This window comes from Coenobita brevimanus, chromosome 55 (assembly GCF_032717465.1).
Source record: "Coenobita brevimanus isolate Jiangsu-jjx chromosome 55, ASM3271746v2, whole genome shotgun sequence".
Lineage (NCBI taxonomy): Eukaryota > Metazoa > Arthropoda > Malacostraca > Decapoda > Coenobitidae > Coenobita > Coenobita brevimanus.
The window spans coordinates 34,628,121-34,644,615 of NC_137008.1; the positions used below are offsets into that span (position 1 = coordinate 34,628,121).

At 42.5% G+C, this 16,495-nt stretch overlaps 1 protein-coding gene across 1 annotated transcript in view; it reads right to left on the reverse strand.

The window, feature by feature from the left end:
- Datp (purine phosphoribosyltransferase family protein Apf) overlaps nt 1-16,495 on the reverse strand; it is a 129,093-nt gene that overhangs the window by 71,967 nt on the left and 40,631 nt on the right. Inside the window, exon 2 of the mRNA XM_080273619.1 lies at nt 14,444-14,559. Coding sequence (XP_080129745.1) covers nt 14,444-14,559 — 116 coding nt within the window. The remainder of the gene's footprint in view (nt 1-14,443; nt 14,560-16,495) is intronic.

Genomic DNA, 16,495 nt, shown 5'->3' on the forward strand with positions numbered 1-16,495 from the left:
CTAGGTTTGGATAAGGTGGTAGATGGTGGCGACCATCATCCACTAACTTGATGTAGTGCTGCCTGCTTCTTCCTTAGCCTTTATCATTCTTTTTCTGTGCCTGCCCTCCTCTCTTCCTATTTCTCCCATCTTTCCTGTCACTTCTTATTGCTTTTGTTTCCTTTACAGGTGGCTTTACATTGAGTGACAAGCCAAATGGTTTCCTGTAAGCCAAGAAACCATTTACAACGCTGGGTGGTAACCATATAACCAAACCATACATGCTCCCTATGTGTCAACAAGTGGGTTGGTCGAGGGCTAATGCCCCTCCCCATAAAACAAATAACTCAAAGTCAAATGGCCACCCCTTACGGGATTACGGCAGCTGGCAATAGACAGACAGATAGATAATTTGCATAAACAGACCCTGATAAGTGTAAGTTCGTTTAAAAATGGCATTTTAAGATGGCATCCATCCGTCTTTCCAAACAAGATTTTGTCCATCCGTAACCATTTCTTTTTTATGCTTTTTCCCACTTTTAACACTTTGGCAGGTCGATGGCGTTATTTACGTCTTCCAAAACACTCTCGTAAGCTGGCCCATGATGATATTTAAGTCATCGAAGTAAAATATTTGCCAAAAATCCATTTATTGTTCGATGTTATTGGGATTAGATTTAGAATGAGTGCCACAGTCATCCCATTCTTCCTTTACTCTACAAACATCAATGGGCAGTAAGTACAGATATATTTATTGTATACAGATTCTTTATTTTTCTAATGCATGCATATACAGTACAATATACAGTACAGCAATCTTCTCAATATCCAATGTAATACAGCCACAGGCATGTCCGGGAAGTGGGTTTGTCCGGATACTGGATCCCTGCCAGCCTAACTTTGAAAGCCACTTAAATAACTTCGTACCAGACATGCATAGCACCTATTTAAGACCCTATTCACACAAATAAGGGTCATAAAGCATGAAATAAATGAAAAGGAACCAGAGAATGAGGAATTAGAAGTGAGTCCAGAAAATATTTAGCAGTGTATAGGGTACTTACAGCATGTCCATGGCCGCCTCCTTTAAGACTGGCAGTGGTGAAAATGCTCTTGAAGCACATAGAGTAATCCAGTGATGTGCTGCACTTAATTCTTTGCACTGTGAGTTATAACTGTTTAACACTGCACATTGTTCTTAACTGCGCCATGCCAATTTCAACCGCCAATTTGCACTTCACACTTAATTCTTTGCGTTCTAATTTTCTTAACACCGCACAATACTGTAAATTCCCATGTGGTCTAGTGGTGAGGTATTGCAGTTTATTCACTGTTTATTCACAAAAATGAGCACGTGTGGCATCCATTGCCATAAACATCTACTCACGATGGTAGTTAGGCAGTAAATGGGGATGGGGGGTACAGCAGGGGGCCGGTGGCCGTGCCTAAACACAGCTGTTTGGTGACGCGAGCCAAGTTCAGATTATGAAAAAGTTTGGATTTTTTTTTTTTTTTTTTCGTTTTGGGGCCATTTTTATGTTCCGAAGGCCCGTGCCCAAAATGTCCGGGTAGTGGGGTGTCTGGTTATTGGGTGTCTGGATAATAGAGAGATTACTTTTATCTATTTGCTGTATGTACTGTGTTAGTAATAGTAAGTTCATGTTCTGTTCATTCTTGAATACATATGTTACTGCAGAACAAAATCATATAAACAAGTAGAGACTAAAATGAATGAAGTAGCACACAAAATATCGTCAGAAATAAAATATGAGTACAGTACAGTAATCCCCGTAAGACCTGGACGCCCAAGTCCCAGACACCCCAATTCCCGGATATTTTAGGCCCAGCCCTTCAAAAAATCAACCATATTTTGAATTTGGCGTGCGGCGCCGAAAAGTTGTGTTCTGCTGCATAGTTCCGCTGATGTCTGGCAGGGCAACGCTGCCTCCTCCCCATTTCCCGCCAACCTATTGTCGTGAGTGCACGCTTGACACCATGGCCGCCCATGTGCTTGTTTTTTTTTTTTATTTATTTATTTTTTTTTTAATGCAAGGAAGAAGGAACCAAAGGCCATGAGCCCGCAAAAAGAGTTCCCTCCAAGAGAAAAACAAAATACAAGAGAGAGCCAAATTCAAGATTCATTCATTTCGAGATGCCTGGACACACTGCGTTTGAAAGACTGGAGATGAAAACAGGGAAAGCTGCAGGTATGGATGGGTGTGCTGTGGAATGCCTGAAGGGTGGTGGAGTGACTATTGTTGACTGGTTAGTAAGACTGTTGAATGTGTGCTCTGTGAAAGGTATGGTGCAAATTGACTGGGCAAGTGCTTGTGTGGTCCCGTTGTATAAAGGCAAGGGTGATAAGTATGAATGTACTAGCTTTAGGGGTATAAGTCTGTTGAGTGTTGTAGGTAAGGTGTATGGCAGAGTGTTAATTATGAGAGTTAGAGAGGGTACAGAGGGAGTGATTGGTGAGGAGCAGTGTGGCTTTAGGAGAGGGAGGGGATGTGTGGATCAGGTGTTTGCTGTGAGACAAGTGTGTGAAAAGTATTTAGCGAAAGGCAAGGATGTGTTTTGGGCATTTATGGATTTAGAGAAGGCGTATGATAGAATTGATAGGGAGGCTTTGTGGACTGTTTTAAGATTGTATGGACTTGATGGTAGGTTACTAAAAGGGGTCAAAAGTTTTTATGTAAATAGTAGAGCGTGTGTAAGAGTGGGAAATGCTGTGAGTGATTGGTTTCCCGTGAGAGTGGGGCTGCGACAGGGATGTGTGATGTCGCCTTGGTTGTTTAATATTTACATGGATGGTGTTGTAAGGGAGGTGAAAGCAAGAGTTTTAGGTGGAGGTCTGAGTCTGGTGAATGTTGATGGTGGAGAGTGGAATCTGAAGCAGCTGCTGTTTGCAGATGATACTGCACTGGTGGCTGATTCAGAGGAGAGATTGAGACTGTTGGTAGAGGAGTTTGGAAGGGTGTGTGAAAGGAGGAAATTGAAAGTAAATGAGAATAAGAGTAAAGTGACGAAGTGTACGAGGTTGGTAGATGGTAGGGGGATGAATATAGTTTTGAATGGCGAGTTGCTTGAGAACGTAGAGTGTTTTAAATATCTAGGGTCACATGTTGCTGCGAATGGAAGAATAGATGCAGAAGTGAAGTTTAGAATAAATGAAGTAGGAAACGTGCTGGGAGGAATGAAAAAAGTGTTTAGATGTCGTTCACTTAGAATGGATGTAAAGAGAAGGCTGTATGAGGGTGTTGTGGTACCGACTGTGTTATATGGGGCTGAAACATGGAATATGAGTGTAGCAGAAAGGAAAAGTTTGAATGTAATGGAGATGAGGTGTCTGAGGAGTATGTGTGGAGTGACGCGTATGGATCGAGTGTGAAATGATGAAGTGCGAAGGAGAACTGGAGTTGTTCGGGAGATGGCTGGTAGAGTTGAGCAGAGGGTGTTGCGATGGTTTGGGAATATGGAGAGAATGGATAATGAGCGATTGGTGAAAAAGGTAACTAGATTTGATGTGAGAGGTGTAAGGCTGAGAGGAAGACCACGAATAGGATGGATGGACAGTGTGAAGAGAGCGCTGGATGCGAGAGGGATGTCTGTTGAGCAAGAAAGAGTGGCTGTGCATGACAGAAATAAATGGAGAGAAATTGTGAATGAATAAGTGATGACACAGCCCTGAGGGGATATTCTCCCGCATTTGGTCTGATCAGCTAGTCAGGTCAGGTGCGGGTAAGGGGATGGGTCTGTTATGATGTGGCAGGGGTAAACCAGTTCTGCTGTCGGGCCCTGCTGCGGATGTCACTGATTGCATTGCACAGTTGACCCTTGTGTGGTGTGGTGCAGTGAGGATCTGTCCGTTCTCCCCTTTGGGGCTAAGATGCGAGTGAATGTGTTTGAATGGATGAGTAAATGGGGAGTGTGTCGTCCTGTCTCGGCTACCTCCCTTTCCTTGGGGGAAGCAGCCTAGGTGTATAGATAGATAGATAGATCGTATATTGAGGTATTACGGTACTATTGTATCACTTGCAAACAAAGAGAGGCTAAAATGAATAAAATACATTAGTCCCTCATTTACCCAGACGTTCAGTATCTGGACGTGTTCATTAACCGGATGCTGGATCTTGGCTCTAATAAACTATTATCCGAATTTACTTGCTATTATCTGGATGTAAAAGTCCCCAAGAACTTCAACCAGCCAGCCGACATGTTCAAACATTCGGTATCGTAGCCACTGGGCATGAACCATGAGCAGGAAGTAGTTCGTAACCCACAACCAGAGCTAAAATGTCCGTCCACCTCTGTACTGAATAGTCAAGTCGAACGCATGTCCTATCACTTCCAACGAACCTCCAGCACCCAATAATATAACTAACCCACAAGCAGTCTCAAAACGTCCTTACGCATTCCCCACTGAGTGTCTAATATTGCGCAGCCACAGGGGCTAAGTCTTTCCCAACCACCAACTCCATCGAACACAAGCCACGAGTACACGTTTGGTGACAGTGGCCGTCCATCTCATTACCGAAGGTTGAAAGTCCTCCGATCATGGTGAGTTGTGTTTCTGCATGGGTGCTCGGCATCTAACAGACCACACGCCACGAGTAAATGTATGGCAAAAGCACCCGCTGTTGACAGAAAGGGGAGAATCCTGCCCACAGCCTCGCTTCTGCCCCCCCTCCCATCCCTCCTCCATACCCTCCCGGCTCCCCCATCACTCCCTCAGTCCCTACCCTCCTCTGTGGTAATAACTGACTTGTGAGGTTTCAAAGTTCTTTTGCGATTTATTTGACTACTATTGGTCGTACTGAAATTCCGCAAAATCCATAAGAAAGCTCATCAATTTCTGCATCGACATATGCTTAACTCTTGGAAGATGCTGGCAAAATTTTGAACTAAGATAGTGGGAAGTTATACTGAACTTCGATAAGTTTTACTCCTGAACACTTTATTTGTTAGCTTATAGTATAAACATCAACGAAGATGATGGTATACCATTTATACCAATATACGATGGCATATTTGGCTGTGGAATTTTTTTTTTTGAGCCCTGGGAGCAACCACTCGTCCCAGACAACAGATTTTCAAACTGTCATCAGTTTTTTTCATGGATTTTTTGTTGTTTATGCATTGTTTTCATGATGTTTAGCATTAATATGGATAATCCTATGTGTGTTTTGATGTCTAAATATGGCAGATTGACCTGAAAACAGTGCCAAAATTAGGAGGGGTACTGTGTATACAGTCATGTATGGGTTGGGTGTTTTTTGGTTTTCATTTTTTTTTTTTTTCATGGTTTTCTTGGTGTACAGTATTACTTTGGATATTCCTATATGTGTCTTGATGTCTAGATATGGCAGACTGACCTGAAAACAGTGCCAAAATTAGGAGGGGTGCTGTACATACAGTACTGTATAAGTAGGAGGATTTTTGGATTTCAGTGGTTCTTTTTCATGGTTTTCTTGGTGTTTAGGATTACTTTGGATATTCCTATGTGTGTTTTGATGTCTAAATATGGTAGTTTGACCCAAAAACAGTGCCAAAATTAGGAGGAGTTCTGTACATACAGTCGTGTATAGGTCAGGTGTTTTTTGGTTTTCAATGTTTTTTTCATGGCTCTCTTGGTGTTTACCATTACTCTGGATAGTCTTATGTGTGTTCTGATGTCTAAATGTGGCAGATTGACCTGAAAACAGTGCCAAAATTAGGAGGGGTACTGTACATAATGGTGTTTAGGTAGGGTGTTTTTTGGTTTTCAGTGTTCTTTTTGCATATAGTTTTCTTGGCGTTGAAAATTATGTTAGATAATCAAAATATGGCAGAATGACCGGAAAACATGGCCAAAATAAGGAGGGGTACTGTACATACAGTAGTGTTTACATAGGGTGTTTTTTGGTTTTCAGTGTTTTTTCTGCAAGGTTTTCTTGGTGTTTTGCATTACTCTGGACCTTCCTACGTGTGTTCTGATGTCTAAATGTGGCTGAATGACCAGAAAACACTGCCAAATTAAGCATAGGTACTGTACAAATAAGTTAGGTATGGGTTGGAGGTGGGTATAGGCAGGGTCTGGGTATTGTAGGGGAATAGGTTTCAATATCCGGATGTTGCCACTACCAGGACATGCCTTTGGCTCTATTACATCCAGATAAATGAAGGATTAGTGTAGCACAAAAAACAGTGTCAGAAATAAAGAAAGAGTATAAACAATTACGCAAACTGCCTATGTTTCTTCAGGTTGTTTTTACGGTATTGGTAGGGATGTCGGTTGTTTGCTCATTATTTTATACATATACTATTGTAGAACTATCACTTGCGAACAGAGAGGGGCTAAAATGAATAAAAGAGCCCCCCAAAAAATAGCATCGAAAATAAAGACAGAGTATAAACAATTAACCAAACTGCCTACGTTTTTCACGTAATTTTTACAGTGTTAGTACTACTGATGTTGGTTGTTTGCTCATTATTTAATACACATACTACTGCAGAACAATCACTTGCGAACAAAGAATGACTAGAATAAATAAAACAGCACAAAAAATACCATCGAAAATAAAGAAAGAGTATAATAATCACAAACACCGTCTGGGAGTAGGGTTTTTTTTCAAGAATACTCCCCCAGTATCCCTGCTTGTCGTAAAAGGTGACTAAAAGGGTTGGCGGAGGGTTAGTGCCCCTCCCCGGAAAACAACTAACTAAAAAAACAAACAAGAAGCCTAGAACAAGGACTGACCAAACGATGACGACCCAGGACCGGACAAAGGACTTGGTAATGGGTACATGGAATGTAAGACGAGCGAATGATGAGGTGAAAGAGAGAGAGATTGTCCAGGTGCTTGAGGGTGCGAAAGTGGATGTATGTGGAATAACTGAAACAAAATGGAGAGGAGAAAGTGTGAGAGAATGGGAGTATGGATGGGGTATATGTGCAGGAGTAGGTGAGAATGAGAGGGCAAAGGAAGGAGTATGTATAATTGTGAGTAAAAGATGGAAGAGGAGCATAAGACAGTATGGATCAGTTGGGTCAAGGATTGTGTGGGTAAAGATGAAAGTTGGAATACAAATGTGGGCGATTGTGTGTGTGTATGCGCCAACGCAAGATCGTGCTAGAAGAGCGAGAGAAGAGTTCTGGACAAATGTAGAAGTGTGCATGGAAAAGTTTGGAAGGAATGAGAGAGTGTTTTTGATCGGTGATATGAATGGTAAAGTTGGGAATGTGAAGGTGGATGGAATAGTTGGTGAGTGGGGTGTGCCTGCTGAGATAGATGAGAATGGGAGTGCGTTAGTGGACATTTATGCTGGAAGGGGGTTGGTGATAGCCAATACCCTCTTAAGGCATAAAATGATCCACAGGTATATATGGCGAGCGATGAGAAGGGTGGGTGGTGAACTGAATGAAAGGAAGGCAATGATTGATTATGTGTGTGTGGATGAAAGGATGCGAAGATGTGTAATGGATGCCAGAGCTTATAGAGGTTGGGGGAGTGGACTTTCTGACCACTACTTGGTGGTGGCCAGAATTAGGATTCAAGTAAGATGGAGGAATAGAAGGGAAAGACGAGAGGAAGGAGTAGTTGCAAGGAGAGTGGAAAGGTTACAAGAGGATGAGAAAAAGGCAGAGTATAGGAGATAAGTGGAGGAATGATTGGGCAAATATGAATTGGAGCAGATGGGAGACGTAGAAGGTGTGTGTAGGATATTCACAGAAGAAATATGTGCAGCATGTGATGTGGTGTGTGGAAGGAAGAGAAGACGGAGGGGGGTACAAGGAACAGCGTGGTGGACTGAAGAGGTGAGACAGGCTGTGGCACAAAAAAAGAAAGCATACAATGAATGGATGAGAAATAGGGGTGTGGAAGAAGTTGAGAGGCGGAAGAGATAGTTATATGTAGAAAGAGGGAGGTGAAAAGATTAGTAAGAAGAGAGTGGATGAGGAATTTGGAAGGAATTTGAGTGTAAAGTGGAGGGACTGTAAGAAAATGTTCTGGAAAGAGGTGAAAAGAGTAAGACAGGGTGGAAGTGAAGTTAGCAGGGGAGTGAAAGATAAAAATGGTAGATTACTAGTGGAGAAGAGAGAAAAAGTGAGCAGATGGAGAGAACACTTTAAGGAATTGTTGAACATAGAGGATGGAAGTAATGCGAGTATAAGTGGCTGGGGAATGGCTGGGAGAAGGAGAGAGGTGAGAAGACAGGAAGAAATCAGTAGGATAGAAGTTGTGGAAGCAATGAAGAAAGTTAAATCGGGAAAAGCCCCAGGAATTGATGGAGTGTGTGGTGAAATGCTGAAGCATGGGGGAGAGATAGTAGTAGAATGGATGTGGAAGATGTGCAGATTGGCCTGGGAGGAAGGTAGCATCCCAGAGGATTGGAAGTCAGGTATAATTATTCCCTTGTACCAAGGAAAAGGGGAAAAAGAAGTGTGTGGTAATCATAGGGGCATTTGTCTTCTTAGTATAATAGGAAAAGTGTATGGTAGGATACTTATTGACAGAGTTAGAGAAAGAACAGAGAAATTAGTTGGAGAAGAACAGGGAGGCTTTAGGAAGGGAAGAGGTTGTGTAGATCAGATATTCATTCTTAGATCTTTAGTGGAAAAGTTTCTAGAGAAGGGAAAGAAGTTGTATGCGGCTTTCATGGATTTGGAGAAAGCATATGACAGGGTGGATAGACATGGATTGTGGAAAGTGTTAAGAATATATGGAGTAGATGAGAAGTTGTTGAATGCTGTGAAGAGTATGTACAATAGTGCGAAGGCTGCAGTGCGTGTGGATGGTGAACCAAGTGAATTTTTCTCTTTGAAAGTTGGGTTGAAACAGGGATGTGTCATGTCTCCATGGTTGTTCAATCTGTACATGGATGGGGTAATAAAAGAGGTACAAGGTAGGGTAGTGGATGCTGGAGTGGCCCTGGTGAGAGAGGATAGTGTTTGGAAACTCCTAGTACTGTTGTTTGCAGATGATACTGTGTTGCCGAGTGAAGACGAAGGGGAGCTGCAAGGCTTGGTGGATGAGTTTGGGAGAGTGTGTAAGAAACGGAATCTAAAGGTGACTGTAGGGAAGAGTAAAGTGATGGTCTTTGAGAGAGGTGAAGTCAGTGAATGTACAGCGAGGTTGGATGGTGAGGAACTAGAAAATGTGAGTACGTTTAAGTACTTGGGTAGTGTGATGAGTAAGGATGGAGGTTTGGAGGGTGAAGTGCTTGAAAGGGTACAGCAAGGAAGAAAGGTTGCTGGTTCTTTGAAAGCAGTGATAAGAAACAGGGAAGTGAGCATGGAAGTGAAAAAGTTACTACATGACAGTATTGTGATACCAACTCTAACGTATGGAAGTGAAGCTTGGACGTTGTTGGAAGGACACAGGTCAAGAGTGAAAGCAGTGAAAATGAGTTATTTAAGAGGACCCTGTGGAGTCACATGGAGAGACAGGCTGACAAATGAGGATATAAAGGAGCATTGTGGTGTGGATGTGGATGTGATAGGAAGTGTTATGAGGAACACACTGAGGTGGTTTGGCCATGTGGAGAGGATGGAGGGTGAAAGACTGACGAAGAGAGTGTATGTGAGTGAGGTGGAGGGGGGAAGAGGGAGTGGGAGGCCAAGGATGAGATGGAGGGATGGGGTGGAGAGGTATATGAGAGAGGGGGGTGTGAGTTGGAAGCAGGACAGTGAAATGGCAGGGGACAGGGCGACTTGGAGGCGATTTGTTTGTGGCCACCCCAAACGGGATTGAGGCGTCTGGCAATAGATAGATAGATAGACCGTCTTTCAGCTCTGGAATAAACATAAGGCCACATGGATGCACCTACAATCTAGACATTGGGACCTAACTGACTAAATCATTGTAAGGCAGGGAGATCAAAGAGAAGTTCTTACAACCCAAAATATGAGAGGTGCTGAGTGCCCCACAGACCATAACCTTATAGTCACCAAATTGCAGTTAGTCATACGCCCACAAATGCGCTGCAGAGCATCCATCAAGAATGTACACTGTAGTAGCTTAAAGGATGTGGCAACGTGTAACACTATTACAGAGAAGCTCTCTCAATGTCCACCACTTGATCCAAGCAACAAAGCATCAACCTAGATGCAGAGTGGCCAAACATTAATATGCTGCTCCAAAGCACTGCAGAAGAAATACCAGGCTTCTCCACTCGCCACCATAAAGACTCGTTTGAAGAAAATGCTAAGAGCATATATGACCTTCTTGCAATGAAAAATAGAGCACATACCAAATGGTTGGCTCATCCTAGTTCCTTAATTCTAAAAACTGAATTCCAGAATCTCAGACGTGAAACCCAGAAAAAGCTGCACGACATGGAAAACAATTGGTGGACTAAGCAAGCAAATGAGCTGCGAAGGCTGGATGATGTTAATGACCATCATGGGTTCTACATGTCCATAAACCCATGTATGGGCCAACTAAGCACAACATAAACCCTGTGCAAATAGCTGAAGGAGAGCTCCTGAAAGACAAGCAAGCAATCCTAGAAAGATGGGCGGAATATTTCAGCACCTTACTGAATCGAAGAAACCTGGTGGAGCATAATATCCTTGATAACATCTCAAATACTTCTCAGGTGGCAGATACATTTGCACAAACTGTTCACGCCATCCAATTCCTAAAAAATAACAAAAGCTCTGGCCCTGATGGCATACCATCTGATCTGATCAAAGAGGGTGGCAAGTTACTTCACAAGCATCTCCATGATATCCTACTACTATCTGGAACAAGAACAAATTCCACCTGAAGGGCTAACCTCTGATACTGTAACCATCTACCGGAAGAAAGGGGACTGCTCAAATTGTGACAACAGTAGAGGCATCTCCCTCCTTGTGAATGCTGGTAAAGTACTAGCCAGGATAATGTTACCCAGACTGACAAAACATCTGACTTAGTCAACAATCCTTGGAACACAATGTGGATTTCAGAAGGGACGAAGTATCTGTTTTTTTTTTTTTTTTTTTTCTTTTTTTTTTTAAGTGTCTGACTCTGGGCATAGGCTTCACAGCCTGCTCTCAAGGCCCAGGAGTCCTCCTACATACCATACACCTCCACATGTTGCCCGACAGATAAAAGAGAAATGCCATGAGCAAAACCACGACTTGTATATTGCATTCAACGATCTTGCGAAAGCATTTAACACTGTCAGCAGATAAATATTACAGAATGCTCTTTCAAAACTTGGAGTTCCAGACAAATTTCTTACCATCCTGAAGAGTCTGCATGACACCATGAATGCTCATGTGTCCGTAGGTGGAAGCAAATCCGAACCCTTCAATGTGGATGTAGGCGTAAAGCAAGGATGCGTCCTAGCTCCTGTCATTTTCAACATCTATCTCACTGTTGTCACCCTTTTAAGTCACCAGCAAATGAACTCTGATGATGGAATAAAAATCCAGTTCCATCCACACGGTAATTATTTAATCTCTGACGTCTTAAAGCACAATCGAAGACTGACATAGCTCATTTTCTAGAGCTGCAATAAGCTGATGACTGTGCTGTCCTTGCACATACCCCAGAAGCCATACAACAGTCTCTCACTATCATTTCCAACATATACCATGCAATGGGTCTACGAATAAATGTCAATGAAACATAAATAATATCTCAGAGAAATAACGCAGCAGAGCCTCTCGCATTTCAGATAAATGACGAAAATGTATAACAGGTGGAGAATTTGGAAGTGTGCTCATGGATGAACATAACACTGATGCAGAAGTCCTAGCACAAATCAATCACACCTCAGTCTCTTTTGGGCATCTCAGGTCCAGAGTCTCTGAAAACACTAACCTGAGAATCGAGACAAAGGTATCAGTTTATACAGATGTATGCCTCTTCACCCTCTTATATGATGCTGAATCCTGGACTACTTACCAGCATCCCATCAAATAGCCTGAGTCTATTCACACACGATGCTTACAGCTCATCCTAGGACTCAAATGGGAGGATGAAGTCCTTCACTCACAAATTCTTCACTGGGAAAAGTCAACCAGCATAGAAACCATGCTGGCTAAAATACAGTTCAGATGGGTTGGACACATGTTCCACATGCCTGAGCACTGCCTTTCCTGGCAAGTTCTGCATGGCCAACTCCCAGCAGCACGTCGCCACCCAGGGGTACAGAGAAGAGATATAAGGATCATATAGGGACAACTCTGAAGAAATGGAGCAACATACCAAAAGAACTTGAATCAATGCCTCTGACAGAAAACAATGGCGAGCCCTCGCAGTGGGGGAACATTCATCTAGAAGAAACTCGGAACTTGGCCAGAGAGGAACACAGACAACGGCGGCACAGCCAAAACAGAGTTCTCCCAGCAAACCCAGACTTGACATGCCAACTGTGTGGCAAAATTTGCAGTCTGCACAGTGTTGAGAGTGGTAAAATGTGTGTCTGTACGTCTGAGTGTGTGACGCCTCGCCTGCATGAAGTACCGTGAGAGATAATGGATGTTTGCTTGTTCAGTATTCAGATGTTTCTTTACTTTCTCATTTCCCCATGAACTGTGCAATGAATTTAGTGTTCATACAATGTTCTTATTTTACTCTCGTGTACTTTTCATGTGTATTACTGTAAGTTACGTAGTATTCCCAACTATTACACCATGTTATGTTATGACCACCCAACCATTGCAGTATGCCATATTTGTAATAGCTACGCTGTGTTGCGTCATCCTCCCGCTACTATATGAGGATTCAGAAGTGCGTGGTTCAGGAGTCCCTCCACTGCCTCAGGCTGAATCGGACCTCTGTACTGTATCTCTGCACACTCCCCCCTCCTCCACCTTGATTAGGGTACATTCTGAGCAGCTGTTTCTCCAGTGTTCAGAGTTTTGGAGGCTGTCAACCACTGATGTAAGTAACTGTCTGGTTTTTTCCCCCAATTATAACCATTTACTATTGGTGTATTTTCTCCAGGGTTTTTCCTCAGTATTTTACTTTACCCTGTGACACGGCCTTAACCCAAAGTGTTATTCCTCAGTGTTATGATACTGGAGTAACCATTATCCTGTGAAATCCCAGTGTTGATATTGGAGTGTATTTCTTTATATGACTGCCAACTGCCATTTAGTTTTAACACTGGGGTAAAGGAGTGCTTAACAGTTATCACATCCGTCACCCCCTTTGTGAACCTGCACAGTGTATTTATTAGTGATTTTTCTACATTATATGCATTACCTTTTAGTGAGGCTTTCCATTTACCTCCCCGTGATCATTATTTCCCTAATTCAGTCCTTGTTTATGATTCGGATGGTACTTGTCTTCGCAGTCAATTGCTTAGTGGTGGTGTGTTGTACCTGTCTGGGTCGTAACAACGGTCACTCACGTTGGCACCAAATACTCAGAAACACACCATTTTAGTGAGTATAGTAGTTGTCGTCTTCTGTAGTAGAATGACAGCTTTAAGTATGTAAACACATTTCCTACCCTTTCTACTCCAATATTGTCTGAAACTGCCCTCTCCCCATTGTGACTGCTGAGTTGTAATAAGAGATTATAGTAATACCTGTACTGTGCTGTAATAGTCATAAAGAAGTGCTATGACAAGGATGTGAAATAAGTTACAAAATGGCAAAGTTATGAGCCAAGTTAATGCAAAATGGGTATAGTTTTCATTAACAGTACTAGAACATGATATTGTAGTCATCTAATTTCAATCATGTGTTTGAATTCCCATTTGGGGAGGGTGACCCTTGGATTTATCAAACTTTTTGTTTCACTGAGCCAGGCTTTTCCCCAATTAGTTCAATACAGCAAGGGTCTACTGTCATCTGTAAATAAGCATCAATTCCAGCAAGAAGGGTGAAGACGATGACTGCGTCAAGTTAAGCTTGTTTTGTTTCTTGCAATACCATGTGCTGGGTAAAACATCCTGTGTTGACTAAACAATATTTATTTAATACTGCTGGTTTTTTAACATATTTCATCCACTTTCTTGAACTGTAAATTCATACAGTATGAAATTGTTATCTATCCTGGTCTGTACCTAATTTACCTTAACCTAAACTAATTCTTACCTCACCTACCTTAATCCTTGCCTATTCTGAACCTAACCTAAACTAATCTTGTCCTAACCTGCTTTCAAAAATTATCAGTTTTGTTTTGCCATAATAAACTTTTAACCCTTTCACCACAATGAACTCTTTCAATTTCAATCTCACTGTCTGTCAGATATATTCAGCTTGGGAAACACTTTTCAAACTGGATTGGTTAGATATAACCTTCATGAAACCCTTCAGTACTAGTGTGTGCTCCTAAGTTGACTGAAATCATCTGGTGTATCAAGAACAAAAATTACATCATTGGATCAATGGGGCCAAAGCTTTTAATTTGACTCAATCTTTCAAAGACCAAGCCCACATCTTAACAGCTTAGAGTATTCAAAAATGTAAAATTTATTAAACACGACAATCAGTTACACAATTAATTTATAGCTGTTGCTCTCATGATCTTATATCCACCTTGAGTTCGTCCTTGTAGCCATCGAGAATGGTGAAATGCTCAGCTTGGAGTCCTGCCTCTTCTTGGGTTTCTCGCACAGCTGTCTCTAAGTCACTTTCTCCAGGATCGACATGGCCTGCAGGGGAATTATGATAATTAAATGGCACGACTCTACAGTGGAATATTAACCAAATACTGCGAGTCCTCGAAATACAAAAGGGATAGGGACCCCCCCAGAAAAACTTACGTAATCCGAAATTTCGTATATCGGAACGATTTTCCCCACTGAAATATACATATAAAGGGGAGGATGCATTCCAGGATCCCATTGGACCCCCCCACTTAAACTTTACTCCTATTTAGAAATATGCAATACATGTATACAGTACTATACTACTGTACAGACATAAAAAGAATAAAACATACAACTACCGTACTTCGTGGGGTAGAAGACGCACTTTTTTGTCTCAAAATCATCTTCAAATATCCCCATGCGTCCTTGGAGGTGAGACTACCTTGGCTCCATTTAGAAGAATCACTTATACAGAGGATCCCTCACTGTTTGGCAGTCAAGTATTTTTTTTAGAGTATAAACACCTTTGATTTATTGCAAAAAGTTACATTCACTTGTGTATATACAGTAATCACTCCAATATCCGATGTAATAGAGCCATAGGTAGGTCCGGATATTGGTTCTGTTCGGATATTGGGCCCCAGCTTATGGACTTGTACTTATGGACCCTAACTCAGAGAAACACCTATACAACTCCCTCTGGACATGCATAGCACCTATTTAAGACCCAAATCACACCAATAAGGCACATAAATGACTTAAATAAATGCAAAAGAAACATAAAATGAGGGTTTAGAAGTATGTTCATACAATAATAAACATTCTGGTGACTGGCTCCTGGACTGGTACTTATGGACCCTAACCTAGCCTAACTCAGAAAAACACCTTCCTACTCCACATGCATAGCTCCTAAAACCCTATTCACACCAATAAAGGACATTAAAGAGTGAAATGAGGTAAGTATAATATGGAAAAAAATACAGTATGAAACATTCTGCCTACTTACAGCAAGTCCATGGCCACCTCGATGAATAACCGCCTCCTCTCGGACTCTGACAGTAAGAAGGATTTCCTGAAGCACTTGCAGTACACTGTTCCTGAAGTCTTGCACTGAACTTAGTCAATCGCACACAGAAGTCCGTTCTCTTCACAGTGTGCACTGTTGTCTAACTAATGCTCCATTGTAACTTACTAAGTGTTGCACTTTAACTTTTCCCATTCTTATAATTTTCCAAAGCCAAAACAAACAAGTCTATTTACGTTAAATTTTTTTCAATTGAGTCTTTTCTCTCACAACTGTAAATCCTTAACACAACACACTGTTTTTTTCACTGCACAACACTCTAAATTCCAGTGTGGTCTAGTGGAGAAGTTCTTGCTGTTTATTCACTGTCAGAGTCCGAGAGTATTACCGGCAGGTGACCTAGGGGTGCATCGCTGGGTCGTGGTGATGGCGTACCCACTGCAGACGTCTCTGAAGACAGCCGCAAACTCATGTCGAGCAGTGACTCCACCGAGGCTGATGTGCTGGGCTGTGGCTCTGAGCATGAGGGCCTGTCTTGGGGAGGCAATGGAGTGGAGCCAGGGCTGGGCACAGCAGGGGTCACGGGCCTGAAAAAACTGTCAAAGGTTGATTGACGCAATGACCGACAATTCTGACGATTGATCATGCGCTGCCTGAGAGCACGCACTTCCTCCACGAGTCCCAAGGGCCCCATCTCCCTGTCGCAGTCTGGGTGTCCCACGTAGTCTAGGACGAACTCTAGATGTTCCCGGAGTGCGCTCAGCTTGGGGATGGCTGGAGTAGTGTCCTGCTGAGAGGAGTCCGCATCATCGTTGCCTTCCTCGTCGGAATCTTCAAGTTTGGTACTGACACCTGCAACTGAAGACGCGATCTCGATATCAGACAATGTCTGATACCCAGGATCGCCCTCGTCATCATCCAACCACTCACGAACATCGTCCACATCAACATCGTCGCCGTGCGTACGTAGTCGTG